Source organism: Somniosus microcephalus, chromosome 32, assembly GCF_052327205.1.
Source record: "Somniosus microcephalus isolate GS21.2 chromosome 32, FLI_Smic_1.0, whole genome shotgun sequence".
Taxonomy (NCBI): domain Eukaryota; kingdom Metazoa; phylum Chordata; class Chondrichthyes; order Squaliformes; family Somniosidae; genus Somniosus; species Somniosus microcephalus.
In genome coordinates this window covers 32,957,821-32,980,927 of record NC_141018.1, presented here as the reverse complement: position 1 = coordinate 32,980,927, position 23,107 = coordinate 32,957,821, and the positions used below count along the sequence as shown (strand labels likewise).

Genomic DNA, 23,107 nt, shown 5'->3' with positions numbered 1-23,107 from the left:
TGCTTCGCCAGCGCTCCTCGGCCTTAAGACAAGTGTGAAGCGCCTGATTTAGCGCTCCAATCACCTCCAGGGGTGATAAAAGCCAAGTTTGCTGTCGGAGGCGATAATTAGTGCCAGGCGCTAAACTTTGCGCACGGCCGATAATCACGCCCCTAACGGGGCGATACTTAATTTTTCCCCCATTCTGTCCAGTTATTCTCCTTCCTTGATCAGGGTCAATTGACAGCCCAGCTGAAAAAGAATCAGCCAACAAAGACAGACTGGGGGGCGGAGGGGGGGGGGTTGGGGGGGGGGGGGGGGGGAGGTAGGGATTGAGTTTGGGGCTTTTAAGTCTGTGGCTCATGTTCAAACTGAGCAGTGCACATACCAACCGAGCCACCAAGGGAAATCACAACAACGCTTCTACAACAAGGCAGCTGTGTGCTTCGCAACACAGACTCCAGCTCTGACATCTTTATATATCTTTGTGGGGGCTGAAACCAGCACTACACAAGGATTACAGGTTAAAAATATCAACATTTCCAGATGGCACTGAAAGGCTCATGGTGCACAAAGAACAGGGAAGGCAGGCCGGCTGCGATGCAAGTCTGTACACAAACAGTGTTTAATATAAAGAGAGACACCCAGAGCCCCAGGGTATGGTGCTTGGATGTGGTTATGTCTGGGGTTTATGCATTAACAGTTTTTGAGACTCTGGCCTCTGGTGCCCCACACAATCTGTAGATTTGAGCTTGTATTAAAACTGCATGGCTGCACAGATTAATCCCTGCCTTCTTTTAATATTCAGCTAAACAAGTCCTTTTTATCTAGTTGACTGCATTCTCTTCCCCCACCCAATAATTTCATTTCATACAAAATACATGTTAATTTTGTTGGCTAGTGAGGCTAACTTATGTGTGCTTGTGTGCATTGGACTAATCATAGAATGGTTACAGCACAGGAGGCGGCCATTCGGCCCGTCGAGCCTGTGCCGGCTCTCTGCAAGAGCACTTCAGCTAGTCCCACTCCCCCGCCCTTTCCCCGTAGCCCTGCAAATTTCTTTCCTTCAGGTACTTATCCAATTCCCTTTTGAAAGCCACGATTGAATCTGCCTCCACCACTCTTTCAGGCAGTGCATTCCAGATCCTAACCACTCGCTGCGTAAAAAAGTTCTTCCTCATGTCGCCTTTGGTTCTTCTGCCAATCACCTTAAATCAGTGCCCTCTGGTTCCCAACCCTTGTCAATGGGAACAGTTTCTCTCTATCTACTGTCTAGACCCCCTCATGATTGAGGGGTCTATAATGGCTACTATACCAGGTTGGGACAATCCAAATTTATATTATTTACCACTCTCGCATCTAGACATTTCCCCAAAAGTCATTTGCCTGTTTATTTTAAAATAGTCCAGTGAAATTTCAACCTCTTAAAAGACATATATGAGAGAGGGAGAGAGAGAGATTGAGATTCATTAAATCTGCTCTGAATTCAAGACCTTATACCAGAGGTGAAACAACACCGTACCAATACACTGCACTCTCCACTCCCCCAGAATGTTTGTTTATTTTATAAATGCATCAATTAAGGAAGAACTAATCCAGCTACGCTTTGGCCAAGTGTGCTACTGCATTATGCAGGCCAACAATTCACATGTTCGATCCATGGTCTCTGCTGAATGAGCTGAGCTCAGGGTTCCAATCAGCAAAGGATCCCTGGAACGTGTGAACATCGGATGATAGGATCTGGCTCAGCTGTGATCCTCTTCTTTTTAGTAGAAAATCCTGACAAAAGTCACTGTTTAGGCTCAAACAAAGAATGACCACCTAGGTGAGCTAGCGCAGTCCCGCCAGTGTCCATGGTACCATATGCCAACACAGAGTCAGCACCTTCAGGAGAGAAAACCGGGGTAATACATGTTGCAACTGCATCGTCCCTTTAATTAACGCCTCGGTTAGATTTTTCCACGTGCTTTTCTTCTTCCAAGTAGGAGGATGGCGGGAGAGACGACCAGAGCAGGTGAACAAAGTGAAAGAAGACTAAAGGCAGATAGGCAAAGAGGAAACAGCACAGTTGCCAGAAGAGAACAGAGTAAAGATACCCAGCAGGATGGGATTAAAATCCCCAAAACAGGAGAGCGAAACAAAGAACTACCAGGTAAAGACACTGGGATAAAATTACACAATGAGAAAAGGAAGAGATTTTAGGAGAAGTTAATTCAAGCACTGAAAATGGAAGGAAGAAGGATTAATATGTAAAAGGAAAAACAAAATGGAGGAAAATTAAGGCCTTATTTCTCTCCAGTGACTCGTACCTTTTCGATTTGCTTCTGATTTCCTGCGGCGTTTGCACGTTCGGAGCTCTGCTCGGTCTCGTCTGCTTCTTTACACTTCTGTTCGTAGCACTTCTTTGACTAGAAAATTACACAGCACAAATCAAGAGACGCTACATCAGAACCCTTGGCGTAAGCAGGGAGGCTGAAAATACCGTTCTGTAATTCAGTTTGATATTAATACTGGGGCATGTCCCCCCCCCACCCCACCCCACCCAACGGCTCAGCAAGTTGAACCAGCGAGTCGCAAGCAGAATGGACCCAGGTCTGTGCTATTAGTTGATCGTTTGGTTGGGATTCAAGTGTTGCAGTTGGCTCGAGCGCCCTTGGCTTAGGGAGAGGAGGAGGAAATAGACCCAGGCTCAGATTCCTGATCGCTATCCACCAATCTCCACTGAAAGTGCCCGTATGAGACTGTTGGGGGAGGACAGGATCAAACACAGAAAGCTAGCATGCACGTACAGCAAGCAATAAGGAAGGCAAATGGCAGGTTGGCCTTTATTGCAAGGGGGGTTGGAGTATAAGAGTAAGGAAGTCTTGCTCCAATTGTACAGGGCCTTGGTGAGACCACACCTGGAGTACTGTGCACAGTTTTGGTCTCCTTATCTCAGGAAGGATATACTTGCCTAGGAGGCAAGATGTGCAGGTTAGGTTGATTGGCTATGATAAATTGATCCTTAGTGTTAGGGGGATTAAATACGTGGGGTTACGGGGATCGGGTGGGATATGTGTCGGTGCAGGCTCGATGGGCCGAAATGGCCTCTATCTGCACTGTGGGGTTTCTGTGATTCTGTGATTCTGAGGCGGTGCAATGAAGGTTCACTAGATGGATTCCTAGGATGAGAGGGTTGTCCTATGATGAAAGATTGTGTAGATTGGGCCGATGCTCTCGAGTTTAGAAGAATGAGAAGTGATCTCATTGAAACATACAAGATTCTGAAGCGGATTGACAGGGTAGATGCCGAGATGTTGTTTCCCCTGGCTGGAGTGTCTAGAACTAGGGGGCATAGTCTCAGGATAAGGGGTAGGCCATTTAAGACTGAGATGAGGAGGAATTTCTTCAGAGGGTTGTGAATCTTTGGAATTCTCTGCCCCAGAGAGCTGTGGATGCTTAGTCGTTGAGTATATTCAAGGCTGAGATCGATAGATTTTTGGACTCTAGGGGAATCAAGGGCTATGGAGATCGGGCGGGAAGGTGGAGTCGAGGTCAATGATCAGCCATGATCTTATTGAATGGCGGAGCAGGCTCGAGGGGCCTTATGGCCGACTCCTGTTCTTATTTCTTATGTTCTTATGTAAACCCAACCAAGATGTTTCCTGTGACCAAATAGCTTGCTGGCACTCACTGTTGAGTTCAAAGTTAAAGAATGGTTGCTTGGGTAACGTAAAAGGTGGCTGGTACGCCGAGATAGGACTACCAGCTTCCCAGACTTTTTATTTAAATTGAGAACAGGAGTTACTTACTTTATTACAGTGCAGGAGGTGGCCATTTGGCCCATCATGCCAGCTCTTTGAAAGAGCTAGCCAATTAGTCCCACTCCTCTACTTTCCCCATAGCCCTGTCATTTTCTCCCCTTCAAGTACTTATCCAATTCACTTTTGAAAGTTACTATTGAGTCATTACTTCAGAGTAATTTTCTTGAAATGCTGTGTCTTTTTTTAATGCAAGGCTCTCACACTAAATGAACTGCATGTTGAGTTTGCGTTTGTCCATAGGTGGTGCCTTGGACAGTGTGGTGTGTGTCAATAATCTCTCAATTCTTTGCTTACGTCGAGAGTCTTCTTGTATAATGCCACCTTGCTCTTCTGAACGCGGTCCATGGCACTCTCATACTGTTGAGAAAAATGTGCCGATGTTAGTACAGCTTGTAAAACTTTTTTTTTTTTTTTTAAATATAAAAAGGCCACCTTATCAGTACACTGACCTTAAATAGAAGCAATGACCCTCCACCCAGACAAATTAGTCGAGGACTCTGGTTAATATGAACCCGTCCTCTTTATCAAACCAGCACATTCTTTCACTGCATAACAATGGTTAATTCCTCACCAAACCAACACTATTAGACAGACAGCAAGACAGAGAGAGAGAATCATCTTGTAAGATGAAGATCCAAAAGGAATTGTGATGAAATATATTCCATTCATCACTGCCTGTTTTCTGTGTCTTGTAACTGCCTGCTTTCTGTGTTTTTTCCCTTCCCCCAGTCCTCATGTATTATGTATTGGAATGTGCTGGAACTGGTTGTGTGCAGGGCTCCGCCCATACCTGGCTCCTTTGTAATCTAACTTCAGTCGGGCATCAGCCTCCTGAAGGAAGACATCTCTCTGTTTTACGTGTTATGTTCTGAGTTAATAAAAGCCTTACTTTTGTTCTGCTAACTTCGAGTCTCGGAATAATTGAGGCACATCAATTTTATTAACTCAATTTTCAACACTATGGATCAACTCCTGAAACCCGAACGTTTGGATTTGGATCAACATGCTCCGGACGCATCAGCACGCTTCGGACATTGGTTTGACTGTATGGAATTCTTCCTGGACAATTCCGCAGCCGTCAAAGACGCTACGGACACTGCGAAGATGAGACTCGGAATGCTACGGAATTGGGTAAGCCACCGGGTTTACCCCCTCATCCAAGACGCCGATACGTACCTGGCCGCCTGCAACACCTTAAAGGCGCATTACCAGCAGCCTACGAATGAGGTGTATGCTAGGCATCTACTCGCTACTCGCGCACAGCGACCTGGGGAATCGGTGGAGGAGTTCCTAAGCATCCTGAAAAAGCTTGGCAAGGACTGTAAGTGCCGAGATGTAAAAGCCACAGTGTACACCGACGAGCTTGTTCGCGATGCCTTTATCACAGGCCTCAGCTCCACTCACATCCGGCAAAGACTGCTGGAAAAAACGGAGTTGGACCTGAAACAGGCTGCGGACACCGCGCGGTCCCTGGAGATGGCCCAGAGAAACTCGGACGCCTACTCTTCAGCCCGCGCCGCCCACGCCGCCACATGTGCGCCGAGGGCGCCGCCATCTTGGAAGGCATCTTCCCCGCCCGGCAGCCCGACACCGGCGGGGCCCAGCTCTCCCCCCAGAAGCCCTACGACAGCCGCGACGCGTCAAGGACCCAACTGCTACTTCTGCGGGCAGCCAAAGCACACCAGAAACCTGTGCCCGGCGAAAGGCACCACCTGCTTTAAGTGCGGTAAGAAGGGGCACTTCGGGAAGGTGTGCAGAGGGAACCCCGCCGGAAAACCAACCGCCGGAAAACCCGCCACCGCCGCGTGTGCGCCGTGGGAGCGGCCATCTTGGACGCCATCTTGCCCGACCTCGTGGGGTCCGCCATCTTATGAGCAGACAGCGTGGACGCCATCTTGTCTCGATCAGGGCCCTACAGTGGCATCGGTCACAGTGGACCAGACCAGGCCGCATCCGCTATCCAAATCAATGGTGGACATCGAGGTAAATGGGTGCCAGGTTAAATGCTTAATTGACAGTGGAAGCACAGAGAGTTTTATCCACCCTGAACTGGCACAACAACTCTCCCTAAAGGCGGTCCCTGCTCAGGGTACCATCTCTATGGCCGATAAAACCCAGACATCGACCATTCTGGGTTACTGCACGGTACAATTGTGCGTTAACGGAACTGTGTATGATAATTTTAAAGTATTAATCATGAAGAATCTATGTGCGAGCGTGATCTTGGGTTTGGATTTCCAGTGCAACCACCAAAGCATCACGCTCAAGTACGGTGGGTCCCAGCCGCCCCTCACAGTGTGCGGTCTGGCTACCCTGAAGGTAAAGCCGCCTTCGCTATTCGCGAACCTTACCCCTAACTGCCGGCCAATAGCGACCAAAAGCAGGAGGTACAGCTGGGAGGACAGGCGGTTTATCGCGACCGAGGTAGACAGGCTCCTGAAAGAGCGCATTATTGAACACAGCAACAGCCCGTGGCGCGCCCAAGTGGTAGTGGTAAGGGGTAGCGAGAAGAAACGGATGGTGATCGACTATAGTCAAACGATCAACAGGTACACCCTACTAGACGCCTACCCGCTACCCCGCATATCAGAAATGGTGAACCAAATCGCCCAATACCGGGTGTTCTCCACCATCGACCTCAAGTCAGCGTACCACCAGCTCCCTATCAGACCAGAGGACCGCCCGTACACCGCCTTCGAGGCGAACGGACGCCTCTACCAATTCCTCAGAGTCCCCTTTGGGGTGACGAACGGGGTCTCGGTCTTTCAGAGGGAGATGGATCGCATGGTCGATGACCACCACTTGCAGGCAACCTTCCCCTACCTCGACAACGTCACCATCTGCGGTCACAACCAGCAGGATCACGACTCGAACCTCGAGAGGTTCCTGAAAACCGCACAAAAACTCAACCTCACCTATAACGAGGACAAGTGCGTTTTCAACACCACGCGCCTCTGCATACTGGGCAGCGTGGTGGAGAATGGGGAAATCGGACCAGACCCCGACCGATTGCGCCCCCTACGGGAGCTGCCCCTGCCCAACACTCCCAAAGCCCTGAAAAGGTGCCTGGGGTTATTTTCTTACTATTCCCAATGGGTCCCCAACTACTCCGACAAAGCCCGCCCCCTCTTGAAAGCATCCTCTTTTCCGCTCTCTGCGGAGGCCCACGCCGCCTTCAAAAGCATTAAGCAGGATATTGAGCGAGCCACGCTACAGGCAGTGGACGAGAACACTCCATTTCAAGTGGAAAGTGATGCGTCCGACTTCGCCTTGGCGGCCACCCTCAACCAGGCGGGGCGGCCCGTAGCTTTCTTCTCGAGGACCCTCCAAGGCCCCGAGATCAGACACTCCTCCATGGAAAAGGAGGCCCAAGCCATCGTGGAGGCAGTGCGCCACTGGCGCCACTACCTAGCCGGCAAACGCTTCACCCTACTTACCGACCAGCGGTCGGTAGCGTTTATGTTCAACAATAAACAGAGGGGGAAGATTAAAAATGATAAGATTCTTAGGTGGCGGATCGAGCTCTCCACTTTCAAGTACGACATCATTTACCGGCCAGGGGCCCTTAACGAATCCCCTGACGCCCTCTCACGAGGGATGTGTGCCAGCGCCACCGAGGATCGGCTACAGACCCTCCACAACGACCTCTGCCACCCAGGGGTCACGCGGCTGTTCCACTTCATAAAGTCCCGTAACTTACCCTACTCGATTGAGGAAGTTCGGTCTCTGACCAGGAACTGCCGCACTTGCGCTGAGTGCAAGCCTCGGTTCTACCGCCCAGATAGAGCCCACTTAATCAAAGCTACACGGCCCTTCGAGCGGCTCAGCTTAGATTTCAAGGGCCCCCTCCCGTCCGTTGACCGCAATGTTTACTTCCTGAACATTGTGGACGAATACTCCCGTTTCCCATTCGCCTTCCCCTGCCCAGACATGACCAGCGCCACGGTCATTAAATGCCTCAACAGCCTGTTCTGCCTGTTCGGTATGCCGAGCTATATCCACACAGATAGGGGGGCGTCCTTCATGAGTGAAGAGCTACGCCAGTACATGCTGTCCAAGGGGATCGCCACGAGCCGTACCACCAGCTACAACCCCCGGGGTAACGGCCAGGTGGAGCGAGAGAACGGGACAGTGTGGAAAGCAGTCACTCTAGCCCTAAGGACCAAGGGCCTCCCTATCTCCCGCTGGCAGGAAGTCCTCTCGGATGTGCTCCATTCGATACGGTCGCTATTGTGTACGGCCACTAATGCCACGCCTCATGAACGAATGTTTGTCTTTCCTCGGAAATCCACCTCAGGCGTATCCATGCCGTCATGGCTCTCCACCCCAGGTCCGGTACTCGTGCGAAGGCATGTGAGGGGCCACAAGACGGACCCTCTCGTGGAGCCAGTACACCTACTCCACGCCAACCCCCAATACGCATATGTCCGGCACGCCGACGGAAGGGAGGACACCGTGTCCATAAAAGACGTCGCCCCAGCCGGCATCGACAACAACCACGGCAATAGCAGCGACGACGATCACAGCAACCCTTACCCACCCACTATTCTTTCATCACCCCCGGAAGAACATCGACCAACGGCACCCCCACCAACTACCCCTTCAACAACCCCGGCGGCACCCCCGGCAGAGACCCAGGAGGCTACCGGGGACACCCAGCCGACACCCGCGGCACCACAACAGCCACGTCGGTCGCAGAGGACTATCAAACCCCCGAACAGACTAAATCTATAGAAGGGGTGAATGTGATGAAATATATTCCATTCATCACTGCCTGTTTTCTGTGTCTTGTAACTGCCTGCTTTCTGTGTCTTTTCCCTTCCCCCAATCCTCATGTATTATGTATTGGAATGTGCTGGAACTGGTTGTGTGCAGGGCTCCGCCCATACCTGGCTCCTTTGTAATCTAACTTCAGTCGGGCATCAGCCTCCTGAAGGAAGACATCTCTCTATTTTACGTGTTATGTTCTGAGTTAATAAAAGCCTTACTTTTGTTCTGCTAACTTCGAATCTCGGAATAATTGAGGCACATCAGGAATCTCAATCAAAACCTTTGGTAGCCGAGGTGGATCTTTACTACGATAAACAGAGAACCAAACTCAGTCATCTCTCGGCAGGATGCCATGATTCTTGGACAATCCAATCATGTATGTGTTAGGCATGTGCCTTCAGCTTCACACCGCCAGCGTCCATGTTCTTCACCGTGCCCCATTCAAGAGGTCTCAGAGAATGAGAAAACCAGTAAGTGATCTTCTGTTGCACCTGCCGAGTCTAACAGAAACCGAACTGGTAATTTTTTTTTAAATGACCATGCGGTCCTTTCCCTTTTAAAAGTCGGCTAAAATTCCTGTTGGAATGCAAATTTTAATTTTAAATCTAAACGCCCCGGGTTCTACTTGAATTTCATGTCAGCGAGTGCACATACAAACTGCCTACCAAACCTGGTTATTGGTTATTTTTAGGATGAAGGAGTAGGTGTATGCAGAGTTTCTCCCCCAGCCGTTCCCATTTAAATCAGTGCGTGAAAGATTCTTTGCGCTCCATAAATATTGAAATCCACCCCAAGTACTTTTACAAACGGTTCAGGATGGTTGAGGACCCTCCTCCTCCTCCTGTCCCCAAACACTTTGGAAACCAGGTTTAACAAAGCAATGGCGTTACATACAGTGTGGCGTCAAAACCAAAATGGTGCGAGATTGTCTCCTCCAGATGGTCTCACCAAAGTTGGATTGGACCCCCTGCTCGAAAGTTATACTGCAGCTTTACTGTCTCTGAAGTAAAAGCCACTTCACAGCAACTGATGCAGTGTGAATGCACCCTAAAACAAAGTGAATGTCAAGGACCTTTCTAAAACAAGAGATCATTTTCAAGCTTGCCCAGTAGTGATCTTTAGAGGGAGTGGAAAGCATTTTCTGAAACAACTGCTGCTAACAGACAGGTTCTGAACCTTAACTGGGTGCAGCGGATAGTTCTGGTGTCCACCAATTGCAGATTAACTGGGTACTAAAGCATTCAAGAGCCGCCAACCAGACCCACCCCAAATCATACTCCTACCACAACCTTATGTCAGCTGTGGCTCAGTTGGTAGCACACTCGCCTCTGACTCAGAAGGCGGTGGGTTCGAGTCCCACTCCAGGGACTTCAGCACGTAAAACATAGAAGATAGGAGCAGGAGTAGGCCATTCGGCCGCTCGAGCCTGCTCCGCCATTCAATGCGATCGTGGCTGATCATCCAAATTCAGTACCCTGTCCCTGCCTTCTCTCCATATCCCTTGATCCCTTTAGCCTTAAGAAATATATCTAACTCCTTCTTGAATATATTTAATGAATTGGCCTCTACTGCCTTCTGTGGTAGAGAATTCCACAGGTTCACCAGTCTCTGGGTGAAGAAATTCCTCCTCATCTCTGTCCTAAATGGCTTACCCCTTATCCTTAGACTGTGACCCCTGGTTCTGGACTCCCCCGGCCATCGGGAACATCCTTCCTGCATCCAGTCTATCTAGTCCTGTTAGTATTTTATAAGTTTCAATGCGATCCCCTCATTCTTCTAAACTCCAGCGAGTATAAGCCCAATTGACCCAATCTCTCCTCATACGTCATTCCTGCCATCCCAGGTATCAGCCTGGTGAATCTTCGCTGAACTCCCTCCATGGCAAGAACATCCTTCCTCAGATAAGGTGACCAAAACTGCACACAATACTTCAGGTGTGGTCGCACCAAGGCCCTGTACAACTGCATCAAGACATCCTTGTTCCTGTACTCAAACCCTCTTGCTACGAAGGCCAACATACCATTTGCCTTCTTAACCGCCTGCTGCACCTGCATACTTACCTTCAGCGACTGGTGCACAAGGACACCCAGGTCTCGTTGCACTTCCCCTTCTCTCAATCTATTGCCATTCAGATAATAATCTGCCTTCCTGTTTTTGACACCAAAGTGGATAACCTCACATTTATCCACATTATATTGCATCTGCCATGCTTCTGCCCAATCACCCAACCTGTCCAAATCATACTGGAGTTTCTCGGCACCCTCCTCATAGCACATACTCCCACCCAGCTTTGTGTTGTCTGCAAACTTGGAGATATTACATCCAATTCCCTCGTCTAGATCATTAATATATATTGTGAATAGCTGGGGTCCTAGGACCGATCCCTGCTGTACCCCACCAGTCACTGCCCACAACTCGGAAAAAGACCTATTTATTCCAACTCTTTGCTTTCTGTCTGCCAACCAGTTCTCTATCCAAGTCAATACCTTGCCCCCAATCCCATGTGCCTTAACTTTACACGCTAATCTCTTATGTGGGACCTTATCGAAAGCCTTCTGAAAGTCCAAATACACCACATCCACTGGTTCTCCTTTATCTATTCTACCAGTTACATCCTCAAAAAATTCCAGTAGATTAGTCAAGCACGATTTACCTTTTGTAAATCCATGTTGACTTTGTCTGATCCTGTCACTGTTTTCCAAGTGATCAGCTATTACATCTTTTATAATGGACTCCAGCATTTTCCCCACTACCGATGTCAGGCTTACCGGTCTATAATTCCCCGTTTTCTCTCTACCACCTTTTTTGAATAGTGGGGTAACATTAGCTACCCTCCAATCCATGGGTACAGTTCCAGAGTCTATCGAATGTTGGATGACGACCAGCAATGCATCGACTATTTCTAGGGCCACTTCCTTAAGTACCCTAGGATGTAGATTATCAGGCCCTGGGGATTTATCGGCCTTCAGTCCCATCAATTTCCTTAACACCATTTCCCTACAAATACTGATTTCTTTCAGTTCCTCCCTCTCATTAGACCCGATGTTCCCTAAAGCTAGGCTGACACTCCAGTGCAGTGCTGAGGGAATGCTGCACTGTTGGATGTGCGGTCTTTCGGATGAGGCCCTGTCTGCTCTCAGGTGCACGTAAAAGATCCCATGGCACTATTTTGAAGAAGAGCAGGGGAGTTTTCCCTGGTGTCTTGGCCAATATTTATCCCTCAACCAACATAAACACAGGATTATCTGGTCATTATCACACTGCTGTTTGTGGGGCCTTGCTGTGCGCAAATTAGCTGCCACTTTTCCCACATTACAATAGTGATTCCACTTCAAAAAGTACTTCATTGGCTGGCTAGCGCTTTGAGACGTCCGGTGGTCGTGAAAGGCGCTATAGAAATGCAAGGCTTTTTCTTTCTTTTTTATATTTATAGCAATGCAGAAGCAACATTCTTCGTTCTGTCCTTTGACAGAACGGACCAGGCAGATTAGATACCATAGTACATACGGACTCCATACCCGTTTTAGTTCCCGTGTGGTTTCCACACGAACCTCTTACACACACTCCAAATACTGGAATATCCTCAGTTGCTTGCAAAATCCGGCAAGGTTTCCTTCTCGCGTGCAAGTTACCAAATTTGTTGCAATCATTTTCCAACTGGGTACATTTTATTTTTCTCTTCCACACAATCTTCTTGCGTCCTTTCTTGGAGGTGCTGCACTCGCGCTGGAGTCCCAATGGGTGCCGGTCCCCTCGGCCAAGGGGCCATTCATCGTTGACAAGCCCAGAAATGTGCGTGTCCGTGCCCAGGAAGCACTGGATCAGGCTCAGCTCAGCTGCCCTCCTGAATGGGCCGTGGACACCGCCCCCCCCCCCCGCCCGTCTTGGGGCTGTTTTAGGAAAGCTATCACAAGATCATTAAAGCCTGCGGAACTGAATCCCAGCAGGAGACGGTGCCTTTAGGAGAGGCTGGGTTAAAAGCCAAAAGAAAAATGTGAAAATAGAGAAAAGTAGAATTAAGACACAGTCCCAGTACTGCAGAAAAACTGGCTCCAACTTTCACCACTCCTAAATAGGTCAGGCGTTCAATACAAACACTGCTTCAGGCCTCAAAAGGTTAACTTTTGCACAATGTGAAACTTAATGGCTTTACAAATGTTACTTTCCTACAAGAACAGAGACTCATTGTGCAGTACAGTTCAGTTTCTTCCCCCATTGCACTGACCAACAGAAATTTAAATAAATATTTGCAAATGTTGCTTTGAGGAAGGACAGCACAGATCTAAAAAAAAAATCATGCAATACTTGGAACAAGTGAGGTTTTTTTTTTAAAGTTCCAAAATAGCACCACCCGTCAACATTAAACGGGTCACACTCTACACAAGCACAGTGCAATTCCCACTGACATTAGGGTAGTAAGGACAGGAAATGCTGCAAATATTCAGCAGGTCAGGCAGCATCTTTAATGTTTCAGGTCGATGACCTTTCGTCAGGACTAGAAAAAGTAAGAGATTAACAGATTTTAAGCAAGTGCAGGGGCAGTTGAGGCCAATTCATTAAATATATTCAAGAAGGAGTTAGATATATTTCTTAAGGCTAAAGGGATCAAGGGATATGGGGAGAAAGCAGGGACAGGGTACTGAATTTGGATGATCAGCCATGATCTCATTGAATGGCGGAGCAGGCTCGAGGGGCCGAATGGCCTACTCCTGCTCCTATCTTCTATGTTTCTAGTTAATCTCTCCTGCCTTCCACCCCATCAGACCTTCCCTTTTGTTGTTTCCTCCCCTCTTCCTCTTCCCCTTTCCCTGGCCCTGCACTTGCTTAAAACCTGTTACATCTCTAACTTTTTCCAGTTCGGACGAAGGGTCATCGACGTGAAATGTTAACTCTTTCTCTCTCCACAGACGCTGCCTGACCTGCGGAGTATTTCCAGCATTTTCTCTTCATTTCAGATTTCCAGCATCCGCAGTATTTTGCTTTTGTATTAAAAAGTAATGTTGTGTAGTCTCGAAATTAAATCACCCACTCATCATTCTTACCTTCTTCCTAGTCTCCTTCTGCCTCTCCCTGAAATCTTCCAGGCGTTTTACCTCCTCTTTTAACATGCCCGCCAGCTGAATGTGTAGGTTTCCTATGTTTTCCATTTCTGAAATAGCCAAAAGCACAGTGTGTAATCTAGTCTGTCCAAGTACATTTCTGCCACATTGATAGGTTACCTACCCCATAATTCACCTCCTCAAAAAGAAAATATAGGAAATAAAAAACTCTTATCTTAGTGGTTTCTTCCGTGCGAGTGGGCAGCAGATGGTGTGCGTGTGCTCTCATGGAGATGGTATTTGGTGCTTCAGTGGTAAAGTCCAGTGTCAAACTGAACCACAGAACACAAGGGCCCAAGTTTGATCCCTGGTCTGTTGGCCTTTATTACAAGAGGATTTGAGTATAAGAGTAAAGACGTCTTACTGCAATTATATAGGGCCCTGGTGAGACCACACCTGGAGTATTGTGGACAGTTTTGGTCTCCTTACCTAAGGAAGGATATACTTGCCATAGAGGAAGTGCAACAAAGGTTCTCTAGACTGGTTCCTGGGGGGCGGGGAGGGGTGGGGGCGGGGGGGGAGGCGGAAATTGTCCTATGAGGAGAGATTGAATAATCTAGGCCTATATTCTCTAGAGTTTAGAAGAATGAGGTGATCTCATTGAAACATACAGTATTCTTACAGGGCTTGACATGGTAGATGCAGGGAGGATGTTTCCCCTGGCTGGGGAGTTTAGAACCAGGGGTCACAGTCTCAGAATAAGGGGTCGGCCATTTAGGACTGAGATGAGGAGAAATTTCTTCACTCAGAGGGCGGTGAATCTTTGGAATTCTTTACCCCAGAGGGCTGTGGAGACTCAGTCATTGAGTATATTCAAGACGGAGATCGATAGATTGATTTGAATATTAGGGGAGTCAAGGGATATGGGGATAGTGCAGGAAAGTGGTGATGAGGTAGAAGATCAGCCATGATCTTATTGAATGGCGGAGCAGGCTCGAGGGGCCGAATGGCCGACTCCTGCTCCTAATTCTTATGTTTTGAATTTAGCCAGGGCAGCAGTTGCTGTGCTGCAGTTGGCCTCAGTGCCCCTCACTTAGGCAGCCGGGGTTCCTGCCCCTCACTGCTGTCCAGTGACATCTGGGCGAGAACAGCACGTGTGAATCTGACCGGCAGGTTTGGGACTCTTTGCCACAGTTGAATAGCTGCTTATCCAGCTAGGACCACTCTACGTACTCGAGCAAATCCTTAAAAAGTGTGTTATTTGGAGCAGATTGGAAAAATCCCAACCTCTAGAGAGGTCTAGCACTCCAGGTTTCATTAGTGAATCAGACAATGCCCTGAAGTAATGCAGACCTGCCTGTTCCAGCTATTGGATCAGAGTCTACCACAGAGGGTTGACTTGGTTCCAAATCTCCATTAGGAGAAGCCTCCTTGACCCCACTGACAGAAAGTTAAGGGAAAAATTTGAAAATGAGGGGTAAAAAAAAAAGTGACCACTGATAATATTAAGAGTGGGAAAACACTTTAATTTCAGCCAGAGGGCTCAAGGTTAAAAATTAGGGGCAACAGCAAAGCTGGTTAGAATCTGGCTTTCACAAAAATGGACAATAAAATTGTTGGTGGTTACTGGCAAAGGTCATTAAAGCAGACAGTATAACGGGGTTCAGAATTAGATGTATTTTGAGAGAAAAGGGATCGAGGAAAGTGGGTTTGAGATCTACTGAAAAAGAGAGATGGACCTGTTGGAGCCTTTTCCAGTTCCTAAAATCTCTGTTCTTATTTTAGTCTCAAAGGTTCAGATGATATCCGTAACCTGTTCGAGCTGTGCACTGTGATATGTCTTCGGAACTGCAAGGATTTGGAGATTATTCGCATAAGAAATAGGAGCAGGAGTCGGCCATTCGGCCCCTCGAGCCTGCCCCGCCATTCAATAAGATCATGGCTGATTTTCTACATCATCTCCACTTTCCTGCACTATCCCCATATCCCTTAATATTCAAAAATCTATCGATCTCCGTCTTGAATATGCTCAACGACCGAGCCTCCACAGCCCTCTGGGGTAGAGAATTCCAAAGATTCACCACCCTTTGAGTGAAGAAATTTCTCCTCATCTCAGTCCTAAATGGCCGACCCCTTATTCCGAGACTATGACCCCCGATTCTAGACTCGCCAGCCAGGGGGAAACATCCTCCCTGCATCTACCCTGTCAAGCCTTGTAAGAATTTTGTATTTTTCCCCCCCAATAAGATCACCTCTCATTCTTCTAAACTTGAGAATATAGGCCTAGTCTACTCAATCTCTCCTCATAGGACAATACCCCCCATCCCAGGAACCAGTCAGAGGGATGTAGTTGTGATGTAGCATCTCAACTACATCCCTTGGCTGAGGCAAGCTAATTAAATACACAGACGACAAACCAAATGTGTGAACTTCTGGTTTGTAAGGACCAATATCACACACTATGGTGCAGCTTGGCTTACTTGATCGCTCGCTTGCTTCTGGGTCAGAAGGTTGTGGGTTCAAGACGCCAATGCAATATTGAGGTAGTGCTGCATTCATTGGGAAGTGCCATTCTTCAGATAAGATGTTAAACTGATGTCCCACCTGTCTGTTCAGATGGGTGTTAAAGATCGCATGGCACTATTTCAGGTACAACATTGTGGCCAGCACTCCTTGCTCAACTAAGAAAATTTTAACTGGATGCTTTCCGCTTTCCGTTTGCCATCATCACAACAATCCCTGCAGTCCCAAAGTAATCTGTTTTGAGATGCTGTGTTACATAAATCCAAGTACTTTTTTATTTATGATTTACATGTACCATCAGGAGAATCCCTTAATATGGATTAGTTGTATATGACAAACAGAGTTAAATATCTGTTACTTACGTTGCTTTAGGCTGTCAAAGGCTATTCGCAGAGTACTGAAAAAGAAACCAGAGTAGACATCAATTAAATGGACGTATTTAGCAAGTTTTTTCAGGACTTTACCATAAAATTCTCTACTTTTTCCCCCAATAAAAAGGTAACCTTTTTCCCTTACAGGGAATTTCTCTTTTTGGGAACTAGGAACATGGAGATTAAACATAGTCCATGCGGCATATTTAATACAACTTTGTAATGCAAGATTCCCTCAGTTGGTAACACTCTACTCCGGGTTGCAAGCTTGGTGGTGGGGGGGGGGGGGGGTTTAAACCCTACACCAGGACCTGAGCACATCAATCGAAGTTCACACTTGGGTGCAGGGCCGAGGTACTGCTGCATTGTTGGAAATGCAATCACAACTGCTCTACACTCGGCACTGAATCACCTAGATGGTAAAGAGACCTACATCAGAATGCTGTTCATAGACTACAGCTCAGCATTCAACACTATTGTCCCCAACAAGCTGGCCACCAAACTCCAAACTCTTGGCCTGAACACTTCCCTCTGCAACTGGACCCTGGACTTCCTAACAAACAGACCCCAGTCTGTCAAATTAGGTAACCACACCTCCCCCCTCTGACCCTGAACACGGGGGCCCCAGAAGGATGTGTGCTGCGCCCCCTCCTCTACTCCCTCTTCACCCATGACTGTCTGGCTGTTCATGGTTCCAACACCATCATCAAGTTTGCGGATGATACCACGGTAGTAGGCCAGATCACCAACAACGATGAGTCAGTCTACAGGGAGGAGGTCCAGCATCTCGTGAAGTGGTGCGCCGATAACAACCTGGCCCTTAACATCAAGAAAACCAAAGAAATCATTGTGGACTTCAGGAAGTCTAAAGGCAGAAGTCACACCCCCATCCACATCAATGGGGCTGTGGTGGAAAGGGTGGACAGCTTTAAGTTCCTCGGAGTCCACATCACAGAAGACCTCTCCTGGTCCCTCAATACCTCCTCTCTGGTGAAGAAGGCCCAGCAGCGCCTATATTTCCTAAGGAGGCTGAAGGGATGTAACCTGTCACCCCTGATCCTCTCTAACTTTTACCGCTGCACAATAGAGAGCATCCTGACGAACTGTATCACAGTATGGTATGGCAGCTGTAGCTACTATGACCGGAAAGCCCTGCAGCGGGTAGTCAAAACTGCCCAACGCATTACCGGCACCCGGCTACCGACCAGAGAGCACATATACCAGAAACGCTGTTTACGGAGGTCACGGTCCATCATCAAAGACCCTACCCACCCCAGCCACAGTCTGTTCGCCCTCCTGCCATCTGGGAGACGCTACAGATGCATTCGCACCCGTACGACCAGATTTAGGAACAGCTTCTTTCCCAGGGCTGTCATCCTACTGAACTCCACAAATAAACTCTAAAGCCTGCACATCTGCCAATGCACTTTATTATGGTTATGTTTATGTTAATGTATTACAAGCCAAATGTATGTTGAATGTTTAAATGTCTTAATCTAAATGTACACTCTCGGGAGCCGCAAGCCTACATTTCGTTGTACTGCACTTGTGCACTAACAATAACAATAAAAGTTGATTTGATTTCAGAGGAGATGTTAAGGCGAGATCCTAGCTACCGGTTCCAGTGGACATTAAGCTGGAATAGGAGATGCTTGGTGTTCCAGAAGGGCGAGATCAGATGGGCGGAAGTCCCTTCATCTGAACCCATCTTGTGACCCCTCTGGGACGGGGATGACATTTCTCCCTCACTGATGGCTATAGGGTTCTAAATTAAATTAGTTTTGGGCAGCCCAAACCCATGGCCTAGTGGACAATATTGCACCAATTGAAGCAACATTTTCTTTGAGAAACCAGAAGGATGATTGGATTGGGGGGGGGGGGGGGGGGGGGGAAATCAATCAACTTTGGTGCAGTCAGGGTTGCTTTTTATTGTCTAATTAGGCTCAAGGCATGTTGATTGGCGATTATAAAAAGGGAGTTTTACCCTACAGCCATGGCCAGATATCGTGTATTGGAGCACCACAACTGTGCTGGTTTTGAATTCTGATTTAAGAAAATCCAAAGCATTAAAAAGGAATAATGATGCTTGAATCATTTTAGCCTCGGTTATCAATAGGAGAGTTAATTAATCATTCTGCTGGAGCAGAGGGACAGATAGCTGGTTTAACAGAATTTTTTTTTTGATTAAAGTGGAAGTAGTGTCATTCGGAAACATTGGCTTGCAGCCAGATCCTGCAGAGCTTCCTTATTTTTAAACTTTTCATCTCTTGGCCACATTTGCTTCCCTGCTGGCTCCAGTCCAGTAGTTTTCCAAAAGTAGAGAGTCATCCCCCTCCGAATACTGAACTTCTCCCAGGGGTCCCTCCAAAATATTGATGCACCACTGGGGACCCCTGTTCTAAATTCCAAGAGTGTGTCAACAATCCACAATAAACAGTGGTGCTAAAAAAGCTGTTTTATCTATCATATATATATATATAAACGGATACTTCTTTCTGTCTGTCTGTCTATCCTCATGTGTGCGTCTGTCCGGCTATGCGCTCGAAAGTTATAGGGCGTACCTACGCGTGCGTTACGTCGAAAGAAAGCTTACCGTTCCGAAACAGTCGTAAGCGTATTTACGTTTCGGCCGGCCGAAAATCGCACCCGCGGTATCCGAAAAACGTTCAACATTCCGCTCATTAGCATCTCATTATCCGCTCATTAGCGACAGAGTGACCTCGAGGTCGACCAATCGTACGCCGGGTTGCTGGCGCGTGCGGCCGGGCCCTCCTACGGTCGAGTGACGGGACGATTGACCAATCCTACGCTTTGGTGACCTGACGGTCGACCAATCGGTGCGTGTGTGGGCGGGCCTTATCGTTCTGAACCGAGGTGAGTCGCCGCCATCTTGATTCCAAACTTTTCCTTTCTTTTTCCCGCTTTCTGCGTCTTTCAAAAAAACGTTGCTTTTAAAACACATTGTTTTAAAAAAAAGTTAATTACTTTCTAAATCTTTCATCTAATCTCATTAATTTTCCTACCTTTCCCCGTTTTTCCAGGTAGGCCTCGAAGCCTCGGCCTCTCCTCCGCACCCACGCCCGAGCTAGGCACCTCCCGGCCCCAAACAACGAGCGGCCCCCGATCGCCGCCATCTTTGTGAAGGCTGGAGGGGCGGGCCTCAGCCAAGCGCCGCTACCTTAGTAAAGGACGCGCGCGCAGCAGGAGCAGCGGAGACGCGGCGTCTCTCTCTGTTCCCCGCTCGGCTGAGGGGGGGCTCTCGGGAGTGCTGATCTCGGGCGGGGCTTGGAGAGCGGGAAGGGTTACCCCGGCAACCGGGCCTGCCGGCCGTCTCTCACAGCCGCAATCGGCGCTCTTCAAGCCAGCTCGGGAGGGCGGGGCCATGTCGGTGCGTGGAGCGGCACGGAGCTCCGTGCAGCCATCGCCGGCCTCGGGTGCTTTGTGGCCTGCGGCCGAACAGCGGCTGCGGACCTCGAGCTGACCGGGGCGCTGGAATCGGCTGGGCCATGTCTTTGCAGGCGTTCGCCTCGGCCAATGGCATCAGGGTGACGGCCGAGGGAACGTGGTCATCCAGGTGCCGAGGCCCGGGCAGGGGAGAGGGAGAGGGGGGAGAGAGATGAGGGCTCGGGCAAGGGAGAGAGAGAGAGAGAGAGAGAGAGAGGGGGGGAAGAGGGGGGGGGGAAGAGGGGGGGGGGGGAAAGAGGGGGGGGGGAAGAGGGCGCGAGAGAGAGAGCAAGAGGAAGACAGAGAGGGGGGGGAAGACAGAGAGGGGGAAGAGAGAGAGAGAGGGGGGGAAGAGAGAGAGAGGGGGGGGAAGAGAGAGAGAGGGGGGGGAAGAGAGAGAGGGGGGGGGGGAAGAGAGAGAGAGGGGGGGAAAGAGAGAGAGAGGGGGGGAAGAGAGAGAGAGGGGGGGGAAGAGAGAGAGAGAGGGGAAGAGAGGGGGGGAAGAGAGAGGGGGAAGAGAGAGAGGGGGGAAGAGAGAGAGGGGGGAAGAGAGAGAGAGGGGAAGAGAGAGAGAGGGGAAGAGAGAGAGGGGGGGGAGAGAGAGAGAGAGGGGGGGGGAAGAGAGAGAGAGGGGGGGGGGAAGAGAGAGAGGGGGGGAAGAGAGAGAGGGGGGGAAGAGAGAGAGAGAGGGGGGAAGAGAGAGAGAGAGGGGGGGGAAGAGAGAGAGAGAGGGGGGAAGAGAGAGAGAGAGAGAGGGGGGGAAGAGAGAGGGAGGGGGGGGGAAGAGAGAGGGAGGGGGGGAAGAGAGAGAGAGGGGGGGGGGAAGAGAGAGAGAGGGGGGGAAGAGAGAGAGGGGGGAAGAGAGAGAGAGGGGGGGAAGAGAGAGAGAGGGGGGGAAGAGAGAGAGAGGGGGGGAAGAGAGAGAGAGGGGGGGGGGAAGAGAGAGAGAGGGGGGGGAAGAGAGAGAGAGAGAGGGGGGGGGAAGAGAGAGAGAGGGGGGGGGAAGAGAGAGGGGGGGGGAAGAGAGAGAGAGGGGGGGGGAAGAGAGAGAGAGAGAGAGGGGGGGAAGAGAGAGAGAGAGAGAGAGGGGGGAAGAGAGAGAGAGGGGGGAAGAGAGAGGGGGGGGGAAGAGAGAGAGGGGGGGGAAGAGAGAGAGGGGGGGGGAAGAGAGAGGGGGGGGGAAGAGAGAGAGAGGGGGGGGGAAGAGAGAGAGAGAGAGAGGGGGGGAAGAGAGAGAGAGAGAGAGAGAGGGGGGAAGAGAGAGAGAGGGGGGAAGAGAGAGGGGGGGGAAGAGAGAGAGGGGGGGGAAGAGAGAGAGGGGGGGGAAGAGAGAGAGGGGGGGGGGAAGAGAGAGAGAGGGGGGGAAGAGAGAGAGAGAGAGGGGGGGGGAAGAGAGAGAGAGGGGGGGGAAGAGAGAGGGGGGGAAGAGAGAGAGGGGGGGGGGGAAGAGAGAGAGAGAGAGAGGGGGGGAAGAGAGAGAGAGAGAGAGAGGGGGGAAGAGAGAGAGAGGGGGGAAGAGAGAGGGGGGGGGAAGAGAGAGAGGGGGGAAGAGAGAGAGGGGGGGAAGAGAGAGAGGGGGGGAAGAGAGAGAGGGGGGGGAAGAGAGAGAGGGGGGGAAGAGAGAGAGGGGGGGGAAGAGAGAGAGGGGGGGAAGAGAGAGGGGGGGGAAGAGAGAGGGGGGGGAAGAGAGAGGGGGGGGAAGAGAGAGGGGGGGGAAGAGAGAGAGAGGGGGGGAAGAGAGAGAGGGGGGAAGAGAGAGAGGGGGGGAAGAGAGAGAGGGGGGGGAAGAGAGAGAGAGGGGGGGGGAAGAGAGAGAGAGGGGGGGGAAGAGAGAGAGGGGGGGGAAGAGAGAGAGAGGGGGGGAAGAGAGAGAGAGGGGGGGAAGAGAGAGAGAGGGGGGGAAGAGAGAGAGGGGGGAAGAGAGAGAGAGGGGGAAGAGAGAGAGAGGGGGAAGAGAGAGAGAGGGGGGGAAGAGAGAGAGAGGGGGGGAAGAGAGAGAGAGGGGGGGAAGAGAGAGAGGGGGGGAAGAGAGAGAGGGGGGGAAGAGAGAGAGAGGGGGGGAAGAGAGAGAGAGGGGGGGGAAGAGAGAGAGGGGGGGGAAGAGAGAGAGGGGGGGAAGCGAGAGAGGGGGGGAAGCGAGAGAGGGGGGGAAGCGAGAGAGGGGGGGAAGCGAGAGAGGGGGGGGAAGAGAGAGAGGGGGGGGAAGAGAGAGAGGGGGGGGGGAAGAGAGAGAGAGGGGGGGGAAGAGAGAGAGAGGGGGGAAGCGAGAGAGGGGGGGAAGCGAGAGAGAGGGGGGAAGAGAGAGAGGGGGGGGAAGAGAGAGAGGGGGGGGGAAGAGAGAGAGAGGGGGGGAAGAGAGAGAGAGGGGGGAAGAGAGAGAGGGGGGAAGAGAGAGAGGGGGGGGGAAGAGAGAGAGAGAGGGGGGGAAGAGAGAGGGGGGGGGGAAGAGAGAGAGAGGGGGGGAAGAGAGAGAGAGGGGGGAAGAGAGAGAGAGGGGGGGAAGAGAGAGGGGGGGGAAGAGAGAGAGGGGGGGGAAGAGAGAGAGAGGGGGGGGAAGAGAGAGAGAGGGGGGGAAGAGAGAGGGGGGGGGAAGAGAGAGAGGGGGGGGAAGAGAGAGAGAGGGGGGGAAGAGAGAGAGAGGGGGGAAGAGAGAGAGAGGGGGGGGAAGAGAGAGAGAGGGGGGGAAGAGAGAGAGAGGGGGGGAAGAGAGAGAGGGGGGGGAAGAGAGAGAGGGGGGGGAAGAGAGAGAGGGGGGGAAGAGAGAGAGGGGGGGAAGAGAGAGAGGGGGGAAGAGAGAGAGGGGGGGAAGAGAGAGAGGGGGGGAAGAGAGAGAGGGGGGGGAAGAGAGAGAGGGGGGGAAGAGAGAGGGGGGGGGGAAGAGAGAGGGGGGGGAAGAGAGAGGGGGGGGAAGAGAGAGAGGGGGGGAAGAGAGAGGGGGGGAAGAGAGAGGGGGGGGGAAGAGAGAGAGAGGGGGGGAAGAGAGAGAGGGGGGGAAGAGAGAGAGGGGGGGAAGAGAGAGAGGGGGGGAAGAGAGAGAGGGGGGGAAGAGAGAGGGGGGGAAGAGAGAGGGGGGGGAAGAGAGAGAGGGGGGGAAGAGAGAGAGGGGGGGAAGAGAGAGGGGGGGGGAAGAGAGAGAGGGGGGGGAAGAGAGAGAGAGGGGGGGGAAGAGAGAGGGGGG

At 50.6% G+C, this 23,107-nt stretch overlaps 1 protein-coding gene across 4 annotated transcripts in view; it reads right to left on the bottom strand.

Annotated features, from left to right (window-relative positions):
- pstpip1a (proline-serine-threonine phosphatase interacting protein 1a) overlaps nucleotides 1-23,107 on the bottom strand; it is a 111,984-nt gene that overhangs the window by 34,236 nt on the left and 54,641 nt on the right. For all 4 annotated transcript variants that reach the window (XM_085972330.1, XM_085972329.1, XM_085972332.1 and 1 more), the window contains exons 4-7: nucleotides 16,477-16,511; nucleotides 13,595-13,701; nucleotides 4,077-4,139; nucleotides 2,289-2,387 (exon numbers count right to left, since the gene is read on the bottom strand). In XM_085972330.1, the coding sequence (XP_085828456.1) occupies nucleotides 2,289-2,387; nucleotides 4,077-4,139; nucleotides 13,595-13,701; nucleotides 16,477-16,511 (304 nt within the window). The remainder of the gene's footprint in view (nucleotides 1-2,288; nucleotides 2,388-4,076; nucleotides 4,140-13,594; nucleotides 13,702-16,476; nucleotides 16,512-23,107) is intronic.